The sequence below is a fragment of the Cercospora kikuchii genome, assembly GCF_019650295.1.
Source record: "Cercospora kikuchii DNA, contig_00009, whole genome shotgun sequence".
In the NCBI taxonomy this organism is placed as follows: Eukaryota; Fungi; Ascomycota; class Dothideomycetes; order Mycosphaerellales; family Mycosphaerellaceae; genus Cercospora; species Cercospora kikuchii.
This window is the reverse complement of record NW_025408590.1, coordinates 346,353-362,881: the sequence shown is the minus strand read 5'-3', so window position 1 is coordinate 362,881 and position 16,529 is coordinate 346,353. Positions and strand designations below refer to the sequence as shown.

At 52.9% G+C, this 16,529-nt stretch overlaps 7 protein-coding genes across 7 annotated transcripts; 4 read left to right on the top strand and 3 right to left on the bottom strand.

The window, feature by feature from the left end:
* Positions 1 to 1,537: 1,537 nt before the first annotated feature.
* On the bottom strand, positions 1,538 to 1,984 carry CKM354_001228400 (uncharacterized protein; the record flags this gene model as incomplete). The annotated part of the gene is made up of 1 exon (XM_044807804.1): positions 1,538 to 1,984. The coding sequence occupies one exon, from the start codon at positions 1,982 to 1,984 to the stop codon at positions 1,538 to 1,540; it is 447 nt and encodes a 148-aa protein (XP_044663739.1).
* Positions 1,985 to 3,961: 1,977 nt separating this feature from the next.
* CKM354_001228300 (uncharacterized protein) lies at positions 3,962 to 4,901 on the top strand (the record flags this gene model as incomplete). The annotated part of the gene is made up of 2 exons (XM_044807803.1): positions 3,962 to 4,547; positions 4,654 to 4,901. 2 exons carry the CDS (start codon positions 3,962 to 3,964, stop codon positions 4,899 to 4,901), a joined length of 834 nt encoding a protein of 277 aa, XP_044663738.1.
* Positions 4,902 to 5,857: 956 nt separating this feature from the next.
* Positions 5,858 to 6,934, bottom strand: CKM354_001228200 (uncharacterized protein; the record flags this gene model as incomplete). Its single annotated transcript, XM_044807802.1, has 2 exons — positions 5,858 to 6,811; positions 6,866 to 6,934. 2 exons carry the CDS (start codon positions 6,932 to 6,934, stop codon positions 5,858 to 5,860), a joined length of 1,023 nt encoding a protein of 340 aa, XP_044663737.1.
* Positions 6,935 to 7,466: 532 nt separating this feature from the next.
* CKM354_001228100 (uncharacterized protein) lies at positions 7,467 to 9,362 on the top strand (the record flags this gene model as incomplete). Its single annotated transcript, XM_044807801.1, has 1 exon — positions 7,467 to 9,362. One exon carries the CDS (start codon positions 7,467 to 7,469, stop codon positions 9,360 to 9,362), a length of 1,896 nt encoding a protein of 631 aa, XP_044663736.1.
* A 263-nt stretch (positions 9,363 to 9,625) lies between these two features.
* Positions 9,626 to 10,564, bottom strand: CKM354_001228000 (uncharacterized protein; the record flags this gene model as incomplete). Its single annotated transcript, XM_044807800.1, has 1 exon — positions 9,626 to 10,564. One exon carries the CDS (start codon positions 10,562 to 10,564, stop codon positions 9,626 to 9,628), a length of 939 nt encoding a protein of 312 aa, XP_044663735.1.
* Positions 10,565 to 11,069: 505 nt separating this feature from the next.
* CKM354_001227900 (uncharacterized protein) lies at positions 11,070 to 12,206 on the top strand (the record flags this gene model as incomplete). Its single annotated transcript, XM_044807799.1, has 3 exons — positions 11,070 to 11,089; positions 11,145 to 11,350; positions 11,401 to 12,206. The coding sequence occupies 3 exons, from the start codon at positions 11,070 to 11,072 to the stop codon at positions 12,204 to 12,206; spliced, it is 1,032 nt and encodes a 343-aa protein (XP_044663734.1).
* Positions 12,207 to 13,187: 981 nt separating this feature from the next.
* On the top strand, positions 13,188 to 14,801 carry CKM354_001227800 (uncharacterized protein; the record flags this gene model as incomplete). Its single annotated transcript, XM_044807798.1, has 3 exons — positions 13,188 to 13,418; positions 13,473 to 13,646; positions 13,716 to 14,801. The coding sequence occupies 3 exons, from the start codon at positions 13,188 to 13,190 to the stop codon at positions 14,799 to 14,801; spliced, it is 1,491 nt and encodes a 496-aa protein (XP_044663733.1).
* Between the last annotated feature and the right edge of the window lie 1,728 nt (positions 14,802 to 16,529).

Here is a 16,529-nt window from a genome sequence, read left to right as displayed (position 1 = left end):
TGGACCTTGGAGAAGCAAAAGTCCAATCCATGTAGGTTGAGTGTTCAACCACATGGACCGGAATACCAAGCCCAGGAGTTGCACCATGGAAGAAGTGGCTTGCCACACTTGATGAGTAATCAGAGTCTGGTGATCCATATATGGCTCAGAAGAAAGGACTGGAAGAAAAGCAAAATGGTAAGGGAAAACCCCCAGAGAGGATAACCTTCTGGGCTCGCCCATACCACGATACCAGGCCATGGAATTGAACCAAGATGGATTGGGTACACAGCTCCAACCATGTGACCACAGCACCTGATGACTCATCATAACTTGGGGATGGACTTGAGTGCAAGAAAGCAGGCAGAAGAACATCTGGCCTGAGTGGGAGTGTTGGAAAGTGCAGTCCAGTTGGACATTCTGAGAGACACTTTGGGACAGCATATCAGGTGACATAGGTCATGTGACGCTAGGTCACATGACTAAGCTGATGCCCTATCTCAGGAGTGAGATGCAACCTGTAACTAACTAACACAATCAACTCGGTTGGTTCCTACCTATCGCCTCTACTTCTACTGCGCTATACGCCTTACGATCCGACCTGCCGACCACATAACTCGACATCTATTCTAAATACTAATAGATAAAGTAGAAATTCGATCTCTCTTGCGAAGTTACTACTACGATAACGTTACTTATTAAAACGAAGCGCCTTAGCTACGCTACGTTACGTTGTTACGGTCTGGCCCTCGCGGCCACCCGCTGGCCAGTAAGGAGAGAAACGAACACGGGAGGAGCCGTGCTCACTCGCCAAGGAGTGAGCAGAACGAGCAGAGTGAACGGAGTGATCACTCGGGTCACTGCGGTCGCAGTGATCAGGATGATCACATAGGTAACAAGGAACTATATAGACGACGCTCCCTACCGTAGGATAGGAGCCTCGTGCTCAACTCAATACAACTCTCTTGGGGTTATGTTACAAACCTTTCAGGACCTTCTCTGATATACCACGAGGACATTGCGAGGATCGACACTTCCTAGGCCACCCCCATATTAGATTAGGGTTAGGCTGCCAACGGACCGGCAGGACGTAACATACGTATAGATACGAGGATAGAAAGAGTACTCGAGGTCGCCGGGCGGATAGTATTTATCCTAGTTTCTGCTTTGCTTTCTAGCTATAGCCGCTGTTAAGTATCTAGTTTAAGTATAGTCTCTAAGGAGTAAGAGAATTTAGTTAAGGAAACGAAGGTTTGGACTAGGTTCTGCGACGATGTGAAGCCTGCTAGGCGTCCAGCGGTTACGCTCTACTTAGTATCGAGCATCTAAGATCTCACTACAAGACAGCACAAGCCTGTGTCGATTATGGAACTTCCTGGACCAACCGAAATCTCACGTGCGTAATAATCAAGTGAACCTAGCGTCCCTTGCTTTCAAGGAGCGACGAAGATGTTTAGTGTTTCGAGAAGCACTGCGCTGACTGTACTGAGTTGAGGCGGTCCGGAGATGAAGTCCCGACTGTCAAGCAGGCAGCCAGTGCTCGCTTACGTGCTGTCCATCACAGCTCATCATACCTCCCAAGCTCGTCCCACGGCGTATCAACAAGCTCCCTGGTCTCACCATCTGAAGCCGACCATTCCCGATGGCACTTGACCATGTCAACCATGATGTCTGCACGTATAGCATCGAGCACCGAGTCGTCAATGCCCTGCGCATGATAGGCCGTGGGGAACCAAGGGTTTTGTGGTGTGATGTTAACAATGTTCGCAGTATCGAGACCCATTCTCCGCCAATGTTCTTCAAGCGAGCATTCGGGGCGCAGCTGTACATGGTACTCTTTCGGAACCATATAGGATTTGTCGCAGAAATTGAGAGGTGCTCGGTATGGATGTACCAGACCAGTGGCGCTGCGCCAGAGAATTGTCAAGTCGGGTCTCATCAAGGCTGCCATGGCATACGAATGCAACAAGACACCAACGACAATCCAGCCATAAGAAGAGAACATGATGGCCAAATGAACGGAGCAATTTCGTCGTTCGGCCTATTGCAGGAGGCACTCGCAGATACAGCGGTGCAGCACCAACAGCTTTGCTTCTGGGGAGAGGAGGTAGGTCGTAGTCTGCTAGCCAATAAGGCATTGTTAGCTTCACTACAAGCTAGTCACTTGATGAGCGTGACGATATACCTCAATTTGTAGTGTTGCACTTCCGCTCCCATGTAGATTCAACATTGATTTTCAACCGTTCTACTTCCGATGCTCATGTTCTTGTATCCACAGCACGAGAGTTACCAAGGTCTGACGCTATGAGCAGAAGAAGTCGAGTTGTCGTCGTGAAATACAAAGGCCAGATAGTACCCCAACCCATGAGAATTCAACGTCAGGCCACGTGACCGCTAGCAACAGAACACGGTTGACAAGCTGGCAGCAGCGAAGATGTCCTCAGTTGAGTCAAACGAAGCCGAAATCGCTTACCAACACAGCCTGCTGTAGACACAGTCGCTATCAGCAGACAGAGGTGTAATGACCGAAGGCTGAGAGCGAGCTCGCAGTGTCCGATGATGTGCATATTATCGAGGGCGTGAGATCTGGATATATCAAGTGCACCAGGCAGCCACACAATCACGTGCACCTTCAGGTGACTGCTACGTCCCTTGCTTCCAATGGTCGACGTCGACGCGAAGCCAAGCCATCGTTTGCACACGGAGATAGTTGTGAAAGACCTACGGAGGTAGTTGTAAAAGACCAAGTAACAGCTGCTTTGGAAAGCACTACGCTGACTGTACTAACTTGAGACGGTCCGCAGATGAAGTCGTGACAAGCCTGGACAGGGCTGGAATCCAAGACAATGATCCAGGTCACGGAAGCATTCAATGGTTGCGTGGCGTAAGGGATATGATGTACGGTTGCATGAGCTCGTCACTGCTTGATTGCAGTGTGGACCAGTGGCAGTGGTCGTAATGGGTGTTGTCTGATCAGTCGTGCGACAGGTTACCGAAGCTTCCGCACTGGAGCCTCTGTGAACATGGGAAGCTCTTCTGTCCCTGCAGAGACTGGGGGCATCACGAGAGACACACGCGCGCCGGCGAGGTACGTAGTCGTGGAGAGGACAGCTCTTGCCGGGAGTTTCAAGCAGCAAACGATGATGATTGGGGTAATTCGACCAGCGATCGGCTCGGTGCGTCTGAGGTAGATATCCCATGCAACGCGAGGACAGGGTGGAGATCGTCTCATTTGGGAAGCGGAATCCAGACGGCCCTTTGCTTTGCTCATCAGCGATACGCAACGTCAAGCTGACGAGTGTGTGTCAAAAGCCATTCGGGCCTTTGAGCGCGCCTCTTGCATCGTGGAAGTGTGGAATTGCTCGCCAGCATGTCGGTGAAATCGCGTATCACGACACACAAAGACGTTCTCGACTGCGAAGCTTCGCTGTGTCCACGAGCCAATGAGCGTGCGTGCCCGTGTGGATCCGAGCTGTTTCCCCGCGATCTGCTAGAAAGACTAAATCCTTTGAAGCAGGCCGCACGGGGTCCTTGGTTTACATGTGCTGCTGAGTGTGCAGAGCTGGCCACAACTCCTTCTCCGACTCGACACTCACTGCTGCCGTCTCTTCATCCGCCCTGTAATATTGCAAAGCTTGGGATTGCTTGCTCGGGGAGATCACGACAACCACATCTTGCCACCATTGCTATTGCATTCCACCCATCGATCGAGCGTTCACTGGTGACGTAGGCTGCACTGCTGTACACCCTCACCAAGACACGGACGACTCCTGAAGCCACGCTGCGTCCACGTACTCCTCCTTTTGCTACTGTCAAATACCACAAAACTCGACAGTAAAGGCATTGCATTGGACACGTACATTGGTCGCACCTTTGGGACTGCTGTTGGCCACAGTGCCACTCCAGTCCGACCGATTCATCCACCACCACCGGAAGCCGAACGAAGGCCTTGATATCGCGCATCTCGCCCCTCACCACCACCATGACCGACGACAACTCCAACGCCGGCCGTGCAGAGTCGCCTCCACGTGTGCGTCGCTCCTCTTTCGCAGGCGAGACGTTCGCCAATTTGTTCAGCGGCGGCCGCTCGGGCAGCATTTCACGCGCCACGAGCGACTACAATGGCGGTCAGCAATCACACAACGGCGCTGGCCCCATCACATCGGCAGCTGCCCAGGCGCAGCGTCGACGCCTCTCCTTGACCACACTGGGCCTGTCCGGCTCTCCCGGTCAGGCTTCTCCATTTGGTTCATACAACAGCCGTCGCGATTCTTACGGCACCGCCGGCAGCGATAGCATCGATGAGTCGGCAATCGAAGAAGACGACGGCAAGAGCCCACTACCGACCCCCGCAACTCCCTTCGCCAGACGGATGAGTTTTGGTGCAAAGGCACTTCGGGACGTGAGAACGGGCAATGCTGCCAATGGCGGTGGAGGCGGCAGCCCACCAAATGGTACTAGTAAACCGTCTACTATTACCGAAAATGATGCACCTCCCACATCCACTACCAACCCGAGAACACACAAAGCGAATGGGTCGATCTCGAGCCGAACCGCTAAAGGTCCAGGTTCGTCTTCGCTGTGCCCATCACTTTCCCCTTGCCCGTCCCTTCCATCCTTCTCTTTCCATAGTAGAATATGGGACTATGCACTGACTTTCCATCTCACGAACAGGTAACGAAGGCTTCAATTGGTCCGACAACTTCCGCAGCCGCGCAGAGCGCACCTCCTCCATCGCCGGCGGCACATTGTTCGGCAATAACAATGCCGGACCCTGTCCACCCGCCGGATTGAAACATGATCGCAGCAAGAGCGTGGCAGTGATGGAGCCACCAGCAAGAGAAATGCCAAAGCCAAAGGAGCAAGTCAGACCAGATCATTTCCAAGAGCGAATTCTCAAGGGAGATTTTTACATGGATTGATCGGACAGCAGTCATGATGAGTGTGATGCATATCACAAGTGCCGATTCGGGGTGTCCGCAAAATCAGAAGAGCAATGGGCTGGACAACGACCACTTTCTGAGCGCTTTGTATTTCATGTGGGTACGGCAGAAATTGCTACCGGCGTCTAAGGCAACAAGGCAAACAGGCGGGACGTGAAAAATCACAAATGTGCGAACGCCAAACAGCAAGGGAGAGGATACCTTTACGACTTTACGACTGAGATCAAGCATTAGCTGTCTTTCTTTCCCGCACACTGTTTGGAAGACAGTGGATTACGCTCGCTTTGCATGGCGGGCTGCAGATGAGTGAACATGGGGAAGAGGCAGAGTCAATGGCCATGGGCCGATCGATGCGGAATGTACCATAACAAATTGTGATGAGAATCAATTGAGCATCCGAATCGGAGAGCCAACACGAACTGTCCATTGAATGCCACTCCGACGCCGCATTGGCTTGTACGATTGTTGCTTAAATTTCGCTGACAAGAGCAACGGCGATAGCGAACAACTTCGTGCCCCTGCATCATATCGACTGTCACATCTGCAGTGCTCTCGACTGCCACCGTCACGATGCTCGGCGCCACCGCCCAGCACCACAGCTTCTCCCGGTGCAAACACGATGGCAGGCTTTACAATTTGACAGGATATGGAACATCATCAGCAGCTTTCTTGTACATTGATTCTTAATTGTACATCTGATGTCGCACTCTAAACCTTGCGCTCCACTTGCCGCTGACTGTCGAGGCAAGAGCAATGGCCCAATTCCCTGTATGGACGTCCGCTGTTTGGCTGATCACCGCCAGAGCATCGGCTCTGAGCGGGCGCCACTGCTGGTAATTGGCATCTGGCATGCCTCAGACGTTTCCTCGTTGCGCCAGTCCACCGTACACCTTTACTACAGCCCATCATTCCAAGTCCGGATGGTCGGCTGATGTTCACAACATGCCACCTCTTTCAAAGCGATTGAGCCCTCGCGCTTCAGCTGGCGCTCTCTCTTGCACAATACCCCAGTCGACAGCATTCCACCAATCGTTCAGGTACTGCCTCTTGCCAGCCACACCAAAGTCATACAGCCACACGTGTTCCCACGTATTGACGCACAGCACTGGCATGACATTCGTTCCTCCCGGCGGCAATTTCGCTGCAGCTTGACCACTCTGGCTGTATGCACCAAAGGCGCCGGCGGTGTTTCCAGGTATCATTGCTTGCTGCTGCACCCAAGCCTGGTACGAATTTTGAGTATTGTTCGCCATGTCCAAGCCCTGTTGTCTGTAGCCTGCCTCGGGAAATGGCGTGCCGGCATTGTATGTTGTCAAAATCCTCCAGCTCCCGCTGCGTGACGCGAAAGAGCTTCCGCGTGAGGCAGACGAATTATCAATGTTTCGTGCCCACACCAGCCACACGAAACCAGGTCCGAACATGGAACTCGCGGTTTCGAGCATTGTCTCGCGCAGTGTCTCGATGCTGCCGAATGTCTTCACCAGGCTTTCTGACAGCTGCGGTGCTTTGTACAGTGGGAGAGGGGCGGTGGAGAGGGAGTTGAAGAAGTAGTGGTTGTTGAACGCCATGCTGGCGTGGTTGAAGAGACTCGCATTCAATGGATCGCGTGCGAAGATCAGTGCGAGGTCTTTGGGGTCCTTGTCGGCGATGGGCTCGCCGGCTGTCAATTCGTTCAACTTCTGAACGAGAAGTGATTGGTACTGCTTCCACGCCAGGTTGTAGCCATCTTTGGAGAAAAGACCGGGCACGCCCTTCTCCTCGAATGTCTCATCGAATGCGAGCGGTGGAACGCTGTGTTTCTGGAGTCGCGAGGTCGCCGATATCGATCGTATCGAGGTCGTCGTCGTCGGTGCTGATGTGGACGGGGCGGCGAAGGAGGTCCGCTGGGTCTGTGGGCGCCGCTGTCAGTACGAGAGACCAGTGGGCAGGGAGGAGCCACTGACGCATGCGGGACAGGTCCACGAGGAGGAATTGAAGAGGCGCGATGGCCGGAGCAGGCGTCGTGTGATCATGGCTGCTGCAATGCCGTGCAGCTGTTTCTCTTGACACGCCCGCTTGACTTCGAGCGACAAGTCCCGCTCGGGCCAACTGTTCTGGCACCGGTCCACCACAACATCTGACAGCTTTTAGTCACGACTTGTGACTCGAGCTTTCTCAGCCAACCAGTCTCCAGGTGGTCTTCAACTTCACACAGGCGCCCAAAGTCGTTTCATCTATCCACCTGCACTGCGACTCGCTCTCTGCCACACAATGCGCGCGCTGTGCCGCTCGTGCGACCATCGTGAGCGACTCCATCGCCCAAAGATAACACAGGCGCGTCCTCGCCGGCGACATGGCTGACCGAACGGGTCGAGTCTGGGTAAGACCATTCACTCTTTGCTCGCGGCACCTCTCCTCTTCACTTTCCTACTGCTCGTCTTCCTCTGTTCTAGTCACCTGCGACCGCTGGACGGCCTGCTCCTCTCTCTTATCTCTTTTGTTCCTGCATCGTCCAGCGTTCGCATCAGATACCCGCGCGACTTTCCGCGCAAGCCTGCTGTCACCATGTCTTTCTCTACACTCCTCGTTGCACTGCTATGCGTACTGCGCGCAGTATCAGCCCGCGCACTATGGATTCCAAAAGAGCTCGAGCGGGACGCCTCCACCTGGATGGCCGAGGACTTCACCATCACGAAACGAGCAGATACCTGTGGCGGCGAATCTGGTTTATCACAATGTGGCAGCGACTTTCCCTCGGACTTCTGCTGTCCACAAAACACAGTATGCCTGACACTAAACACGACATCGTCACTCACAGCCGCACTATGTTGTCCTGCTGGTCAGGACTGCGCCACAATATCACCAGTCTCTTGCGATCGAACCTTTCAGAATGCGACCAGTAATCCTGGGAGCCAGTTGCATTCCGAGCCGACAGCAAGCCTCGACAGCTGCGGCGATAACTGCTGCCCGATGGGCTATCGATGTTTGGGTACATTGTGTGTTGCAATGACCGAGAGCGAGGCCGCGGAAGACTCGTCCACGGGAAGCACAACAACGACATCACCGACAACCACTTCCTCTTCTGCCTCCGACACTGCGTCAAGCACTAACCCTGCAGAGGCGGCTTCCTCCGCTGATGATCCGAAAGAAAACGCTGGCGACTCGGACGATTTCTCTCCAAAATCTTTTGTCGCGGGATTCATTCCCGGAATTGTTTTGGGTATGCTCCTCTTGGCTGCTCTGCTCTTCTGTCTCTGGCGCCGTAAGCAGAAGAAAACGGCCAGCATTAGCGAGAAGAAGCATTACTCCAAAGATACATTGACAGATCTTGGTCCGAATGCTTCGTCCCGTCGACCTACAGTACACGGCAGATCTATATCTGAGCCGACTGTAGACATCAGCCTTGGCCATCGCACCGACTTCGCGAATAGGACTCCGCCGGAGCAGAAGAACAGAGGCGTGCACGGAGGTCTTTCGGGATACATTGTGAATGTCGAGTCGCCAGCTGAGAGGCCCCCAAATCCGACGCCGCAAGGGAAGAGCTGGTTATCTCACTCGCCCTTTGTCAACCAAGTCGCTACGCCGAGACCAATCCACTCTCCAATCCCAGCGCATCTCAAACGCGGCACTTTGTCTTTTGACTCATTCAAGATCAGTCCAGTGCGTGGCCTCAAGAAGCAGCGAAGCAGGCATTCGCTTCGCCGAGAAAGCCAGCAAGCCACCACTGAGCACAGACCAGAGGAACAATTAGTGCGGCAAGTCAGCGCAGAGACGATTAAAGTGGCAATGGACACCCCAGGGCAGAACCCAAGCACTGCTGGGACTCTTCCTCCGGGTAATTACAAACCTCACTTTGCCAAACTCGCAACAGAACCCGCTTCCTCAGATTCGTGGCAAACGACACAATCTGCGCGCAGTCAGGACTCCACGCCCATCGACGAGGAGCCTGACTATTCTACGCCCACACGACCAGGTCGCAACAGTAACATACAGAACATCGGGGCATCCTTGCAGTCGCCTTACACGCCATCAAACTATCCGCCGACCGTGTATGATCAACGAGCATCCACTCGCACCCAGCCACAGATCACATACCCACCCTTGCCGGTGAAAGCCAGCACAGCTCCTCAACCGTATCCGACGCCCCAATCATCAGCCGCGCATAGGTCTTTCGTGGCACCTGTGGGTCATACTTCGACCTTTGCAGACACCGGGATGCCCTTTCTGAGGTCTCCGAACCCTCAGCCTGCGAGCCCATTCCATGCACCCGCGGACGGCAAGGGCAAGCCGCGACTGACAGGTCTCTTTCCGAATTGGGGTGCAAGAGATGGTACAGAAGACCACAGAGTTACAAGGGCAAGCGGATTAACGACGTGGGGTGGTATGATTGAGAAAGCTGGACTGAGGAGAAGCCAGCTGTACACGAAAGAGCAGGGCGATCCGCGGGAGTGGAACAGGTAGCAGTGATGACTCGAACAAAAACTTACAGATGAGCGTGAAATATGATACGGTAGTAATGCAACAAAGACTAATCATTGGAATTTCAGCATCCTCGTCACATCTTTGTTGATTGAGCGTTGCTTTAATTGCCATTTTCCTGGCCCATAGTATGCAATCGTTTCCGTGAGGGGTTGCTCTAGGCGTTGTCACAAAATTGTCCAGCCTTATTGCAGATTGATATGTGCCTTGTCCACTCCAGCTACACAAAGCCACCACTCAGCCTATCACCTCGGGAGTCCAGCTCGATCCAAGCCCTGAATATTCTTATACTCCACCGCAAGCCAAGCCCCGTCATCCTGCCTCTCCCATACCATTTTCTCAATATAACTATGCACCACTCCTTTACTCCTCGCTGTATCTCTCAACTCCAGATTCTGCCAAACCTCCGCCCACCCAATATGCTCTCTCACCACGACATTGCTGTCCAGAATCGTACTGTGAGCAGTTGGGCTGTGCTTACAAACCATCTCCAAAAACTTAAGCATTTCCTCCAAAGTCATTCTGTGATCTTCGGCCGGTGGCATCGAAGCGCGAAATTTGTCCTTTTTCATGTAACTCCATGGAGGCTGGGAGATGTCGAATTGATGGCTGTTAATTGCTTGCGAGTATTGTGCTGTCATCTCCTGAAGGGTATCCCCAATTGCAACTCCGAGCGGCCTGTGTTCTCCACCTGGTGTTTCTGGCGGCGTGAAGAGACCTGTAGTGAATGTGGAATTTGAAGCACCTGCCGGACGTTGTAGCAGGCTGAAGTTTGTGATGAGCCAGCGGCCATTGGTCTGACGTTTCCATAGAGCTTTGCTCACGTATTGCTGAGGTTTACTGGGGATCGAAGAATTGATTCGCGTTTCCAAAATTCCATAGCATTCAGCAGAGTCCTTTGCACTACTGATGACTGCATGACTACTGAGAACTCGAGCAGTCGTGCTGTTCAACTGCTCTTGCGCGGATTTGAGCACTTCTACAAGCTCGGAGAGTTGGAGGTTCTTCCTGTCAGATAAGCTTATGGTGGCTTGAAAGTCTGGGGCCGCATGATTCCAAGGTGCTTGATCAACGTCGAAGGCATTGCCAAAGATGCCTAATGATAAGTCTGCTGTGGCAGTCTTGAGCGATTCTTCGGATGCCGGCAAGCCTGATTGATCAGTATATGGGAGGCCTGAATCCATCCTGGGCAGGTAGCACGGACAGGATCAATAACCCTCGATTGGCCAAGATCCGTACCTGAGAATGACGACTTTCTGTTGTCAAAGCACACGCCACTTCGCTGGTCCCTAGCCAATTCGGTGATGAGTGATTGGGTGATTTCGCTGCTCGTGATGGGCTCCGAGCAATGATGTTCATTCGTCGTCGGGATCTGCATCGAGCTGTGGAAATGAGCGAGGACATGGACTAGCTCCGTCGCGCTTTCGAAGGCAGTCATTGGCCAGGCAAAACACTGATCCGCCATCCTCCACTTTCCATCTCTTCGTCATCTTGCACAACGTCATACATATGCTCGTGCTTGTCAATCAAGCCCATTTCTCATGCTCAGTCGAGTCAGATGCCACTGTAGGTCAGGAACAAAGCGTAAGGTCTCTGCCCCTGCTGTCCAATATTTGGAAACCCTGCCTATAACAAACTCTACTTGCTTCTCATCCAGACCTCAGCAGTAAAGAATTTGTGAGAAAGACAATGGCACCCAAGATTTTCATGTGAGCTCCGATGTAGCACTCGACTCCGTGTAACTCAGATTGACTGGCTTTGAAGCACTGGCATCACTGGCTACATTGCCGGCGATGCCTTCTACGCTATTCACAAGGCACACCCAGACTACGAATACTCTGCACTGATCCGCACCGAGGAGAAGGCTGGCAAAGTGAGAGCTTCGTATCCGGATGTGCGCGTGGTGATCGGCGGGCTCGACGACAGTAGTATCATCGAAGAAGAATCTGCGAAAGCCGATATTGTTCTGCGTAAGCCAGCCCCCTTCCAGATCGACACGTCGCTGTACTGACCTGCGTAGATGCTGCGGATGCTTCCGACCACGAGGGTGCCGCTAAAGCTATCGAAGCCGGTATCCTGAAAGGCCACAGCGCCGAAAGGCCCGGTTTCTGGCTACATACAGGCGGCACAGGTATCCTCACCTATTTCGACTCTAGCAAAGAGCGCTTCGGCGAGGAGCCGGATCGCGAATTCAACGATTGGTCTGGCGTCAAAGAACTCACGACACTTCCAGACGACGCTTTCCATCGTAATGTGGACAAAATTGTGCTTGAAGCGGGCACGAAGCATGCGGACGTGATCAAAACTGCTCTGGTATGCCCGCCAACCATCTACGGTGTCGGCCGTGGTCCTGTCTCTGGTCGTGGACGACAGGCATATGAACTGGCCAAGACGATTTTGCAAAAAGGTTATGCTCCAATCATTGGCGAAGGCAGAGCACATTGGGACAATGTGCACGTGCGCGACCTATCCGAGGTGTATCTGGCCCTCGTGGATGCCGCCGTTGAGAAGAAGCTGAGCTCGGACCTTTGGGGCGAAAAAGGCTACTTCTTTGTCGCAAACGGCAGGCACGTATGGGGCGATTTGTCCCGGATGATCGCGCAAAAGGCTTCCGACGCTGGCTACATTCCGAAAGAATTCGAAGAGCAGAAGCTGAGCAAGGACGAGGCGTGGGAGTTGGCGGACTTCCAAGCGCTGAGTTGGGGACTGAACTCGCAAGGCAAGGCAGAGCGAGCGAGTAAGGTGCTGGGCTGGCAGCCGAAAGAAGGTAGCCTCGAGGACGAGGTGCCGCATATCATCGAGCAAGAGAAGAGGAGGCTGCAGTGACAGTCTGCAAGAGTTGAATAGGTTCGGCTGAGGCGTGTCCAGACTTTGTGGGCACGAGCTCGGTACGTCAAAACTTCGAAAGCACAAATGCTTCCACAAACGATTGTACAAAACTGTTCGACCTCTGCAGACACGCTCAATCACATTGTTTCGGCAGGAATGACGGACATGTCTGGGTGCGTCGAAGCCACGGAACGCGGAATGCAACCCTTTTCGCTACACAAGCCCCTTCCGTCCCGAAAGCGCGAGACCTACATCCAAGCGGTGCGAGCTTCCGCACAGGTGAGATGGCACGCGCCGATTCGTGTTCCATTTCGTTGCCGGCGGAGCGATTTGCAATGCAGCGTACAGTTGCGTGACAGATGTAGGCAACTGACAGAATGCAGTGGCTATCTAGCACAGCTTCGGACATGACAAGCCAAGGCAGACCCAGAATCCCTTTGTGCCACACTCACCCACAGCAATGTCTCATATCTCTCGAAACAAGTCTTCCCAAGAGGGTTGGAATGCCCAATTATGCAGCCACGAGGACACCTCCGCGGGGGCGAAATGGCGACCATTGCCCGATTTCCTGGCCTTCTCATAACACATCGGATTTCCGGCTCAATCGCGAGCAAAATAACAGCCAGCATTCCAGTCAATACGTTCCGGCGACCCGGAGTACGACGCACCCCAAGCTGTTCTGGTCTGATCATGTTTGCACGCGTGGCAGCTCATATCTCCAGACCAACACTCACGGACAATCAGACTTCCTAGTTGAGCACATGCGCAGGCCCAGTGGGCTAGAATTCAGGACTGCAACATTCAGACACAACACCCACAGTCGTCCTCGTGGCCAGGAACCTCACCGACGTTCATCACATCTGCAAGCGGGTCATCTGCCATAGCAACAAAGGATATGCTATAACATTTACATGATATGTACATGAAGGACGAAGCTCCCGTACATTCCAGTGATCTGCCCTCTGCGCTCAACCCACGATGACGTCTCTCATTGGTCTCTTGTCGACAATACTCACTTTCGTCACTCTGTCGAAATGTCTCACGCCTGCGCAATGGAGATCGCAGTCGATATATCAGGTCATGACAGACAGATTCGTGCGGAGCGATGGATCAACAACAGCACCTTGCAACATAAACGATTACTGCGGCGGGACATGGAGGGGTATAATCAATCAATTGGACTACATAGAGCAGATGGGATTCACAGCGGTATGATGGCTAAGACGCGCAACATCTCTACAAGAGCTGATAGCTGCGTGCTAGGTATGGATCAGCCCAGTCGTGAAGAATCATGTCCATCTAAGTGCAGATGGCAACTCCTATCACGGGTACTGGGCACAAGATCTGTATGCGATCAATCCACAATTTGGAACGAGGGACGATCTGAGAGCGCTTTCCGATGAGCTGCACCGCAGGGGGATGTATTTGATGGTCGATGTAAGGCTCTGTCCTGAGAAATTTTGGGAGTTCCGAGCTACATGCTGACGTTGAACGTGTGCCTCGCAGGTAGTGCCGAACCACATGGCATCTTTCTCCTCTCGATATTCTGTCGATTACAGCCAATTCAACCCTTTCAATCAACAGTCCTTCTTCCACAACAACTGCGCGATTGACATGAAGATTCCGGACACGATACAGAGATGCTGGATGGGCTCCGACGTCGTCTCACTCCCAGACCTGCGAACTGAAGACCCGACCGTCGCCAGCATGTTGCAGCAGTGGATCGGGCAGTTGGTGGCAAATTATTCCATTGACGGCCTTCGCATAGACACTGCTCAGGAGGTCAGTCAGGGCTTCTGGCCTGGCTTCCAGGCTGCAGCCGGAGGTATACATGCTTTGGGAGAAGTCTGGAACGGGAACCCAAATGAGCTCTGCTCATACCAGAACTCCCTGAGTGGCGTCATGAACTATGCTGCATATTTCTGGATCAGGGAGACATTCGCAAATTCGAGCACGTCAATGGAAACACTGGCCAGTAACATGAACTGGATGAAATACACATGCAGCGACACAACATTGCTTGGATCGTTCACCGAAAACCATGACAATGCCCGCCTGCCGTATTTCTTTCCCGTCATGACCCGCATCAAGAATGCCATGGCCTTTCAAATGCTTGCCGATGGTATTCCAATTATATATCAAGGACAAGAACAGATGTCCAGAGGTGGCTGGACACCGAACAATCGCGAAGCGCTTTGGCCTTCAGGCTACAACAGGGACACTGAGCTTTACAGACATATCCAAAAGCTGAACCAAATACGGAATTGGGCCATCTTCCAGGATAGCGGGTATGTCACTTACAAGGCAACGCCAACAGCAATCAGTCGGACAGTGATCGTCATGCGCAAAGGCAATCCCGACAAGCAGATAGTGGGTGTCTTCAACAACTGGGAACCGGACAATACGGGAACAGTAACGATATCGTCAGCGAGCTCCGGCTTTGGACCTAACCTTCAAGTGCTGGAGGTCATGTTTTGCACCCGATTGACGACTGACAGCCGTGGTAATCTTGGCTTGACGATTCCTTCTGGACAGCCGCTGGTTCTGTATCCAGTAGCAAGCCTGGCCAACAGTGGAGTTTGTGGCCTTTAAGCGTGGCCATCAGGCGGCGGTTGTACATTCTATGAGGGGGTGATCCGCGTCGGCAAACAACTGTGCAGTGTACACATGCTTTCTAAATACAGCTAGAAGGGCAGAATATGAATCCTTCCCGCGGTTCGCACGAACTTATGCTATATCCATAAGGCTGAACCATAGGATCAGAGACATCAGCACAAAGCTTAGATGGAGCGCATGCACCACACTGGCTGCAGAGCGAACTCTGCGTCGCCATGCAGACATCCGTTAGTGTCCGTCCATACCGTGGCCGAGTGATTGGTCTCAAGAGCAGACATTGCCAAGTCGGCTGCACTTCGTCGTCATCCTGCAGCAAGCACCAATTCCGAGGACAGCAGCTGATTGTGCCTTCGAAGACAAACGATTGCTACCGAACCCCGATCCCGTTGTGCGCAAAGGCTTGTGAGCTGTTATGCCAACCCGAACCGCACAAGTTTCAATCTCCCGAAGGAAAGGTCGCCGCAATCGAATGGCACCAAGTCATTCCTGTATCCGAGTCCCAGGCGCCTTGTAAGCGAGGCTGCGGGTAGCCGCTGCGATCTGGCTCCTCGGCAATAGAACGCTAGCAACAATAGTTGTCGTCTTGGCGCCTGGGGTAGTCGCGACGCGCTTTGCAGGCGTACCTATAGAAACGCGTCTTTCTTGTCCCTTGTTACGCTATACCTTATATTCCGGCGTGTTGTTACGGTCTGGCCCTCGCGGCCACCCGCTGGCCAGTAAGGAGAGAAACGAACACGGGAGGAGCCGTGCTCACTCGCCAAGGAGTGAGCAGAACGAGCAGAGTGAACGGAGTGATCACTCGGGTCACTGCGGTCGCAGTGATCAGGATGATCACATAGGTAACAAGGAACTATATAGACGACGCTCCCTACCGTAGGATAGGAGCCTCGTGCTCAACTCAATACAACTCTCTTGGGGTTATGTTACAAACCTTTCAGGACCTTCTCTGATATACCACGAGGACATTGCGAGGATCGACACTTCCTAGGCCACCCCCATATTAGATTAGGGTTAGGCTGCCAACGGACCGGCAGGACGTAACACGAACGAAGTCTAATTCTATAGAATATATAGCTTATAAAAAGGCTCGAATAGAATTATAATAAGTTATTAGAAAGTATAGTCTAGTGTTAGGTTTATCTGCGGGAGGCTGATGACCTAAGATCTCACTAAGCAGAAGCTTAAGCTCGATCGGGGTTTGAGCTTGTCGGATGAAGTTGAAGTGTAACGAAGTTGGGATCTCAATTGTCACGGGCTGGGCCCGTAGACATAAGACTGCCTGGAAGTCGGCGGAAGTTAGTAACGCCGGCCCCGGCTCACGTGCGCGGGAAGCACGGGAGCGCCTGCACACTTGTACGCTCGAAGAGAGAAAGCTCTCCCTTCCTCTCTTCGAGCTACGTCCTGTCAATTCGGGCTACCTATATGGTAGCGCAGAGCACCTGAGCCCTGTCCGTAGCAACTGTACCTGTGTCAACCATACCTACCTTCCTGCTAGCCTCCGCCCGTGACATCAATATTCCAATCAGTGAGATAGAACAGTGAGTTGTACGCGATGACTATCTAGAGAGGCGATACTCATCGCTCGCTATATACAAAGGAGAATCCCAGATGTTCTGGGATCGCTCGAGAAGTCGTGATCAATCATCACCTCGAGTGAGTATTGATCACTTCAGCACTGCCAAGGAATGATCGGGTGCAGCCAGG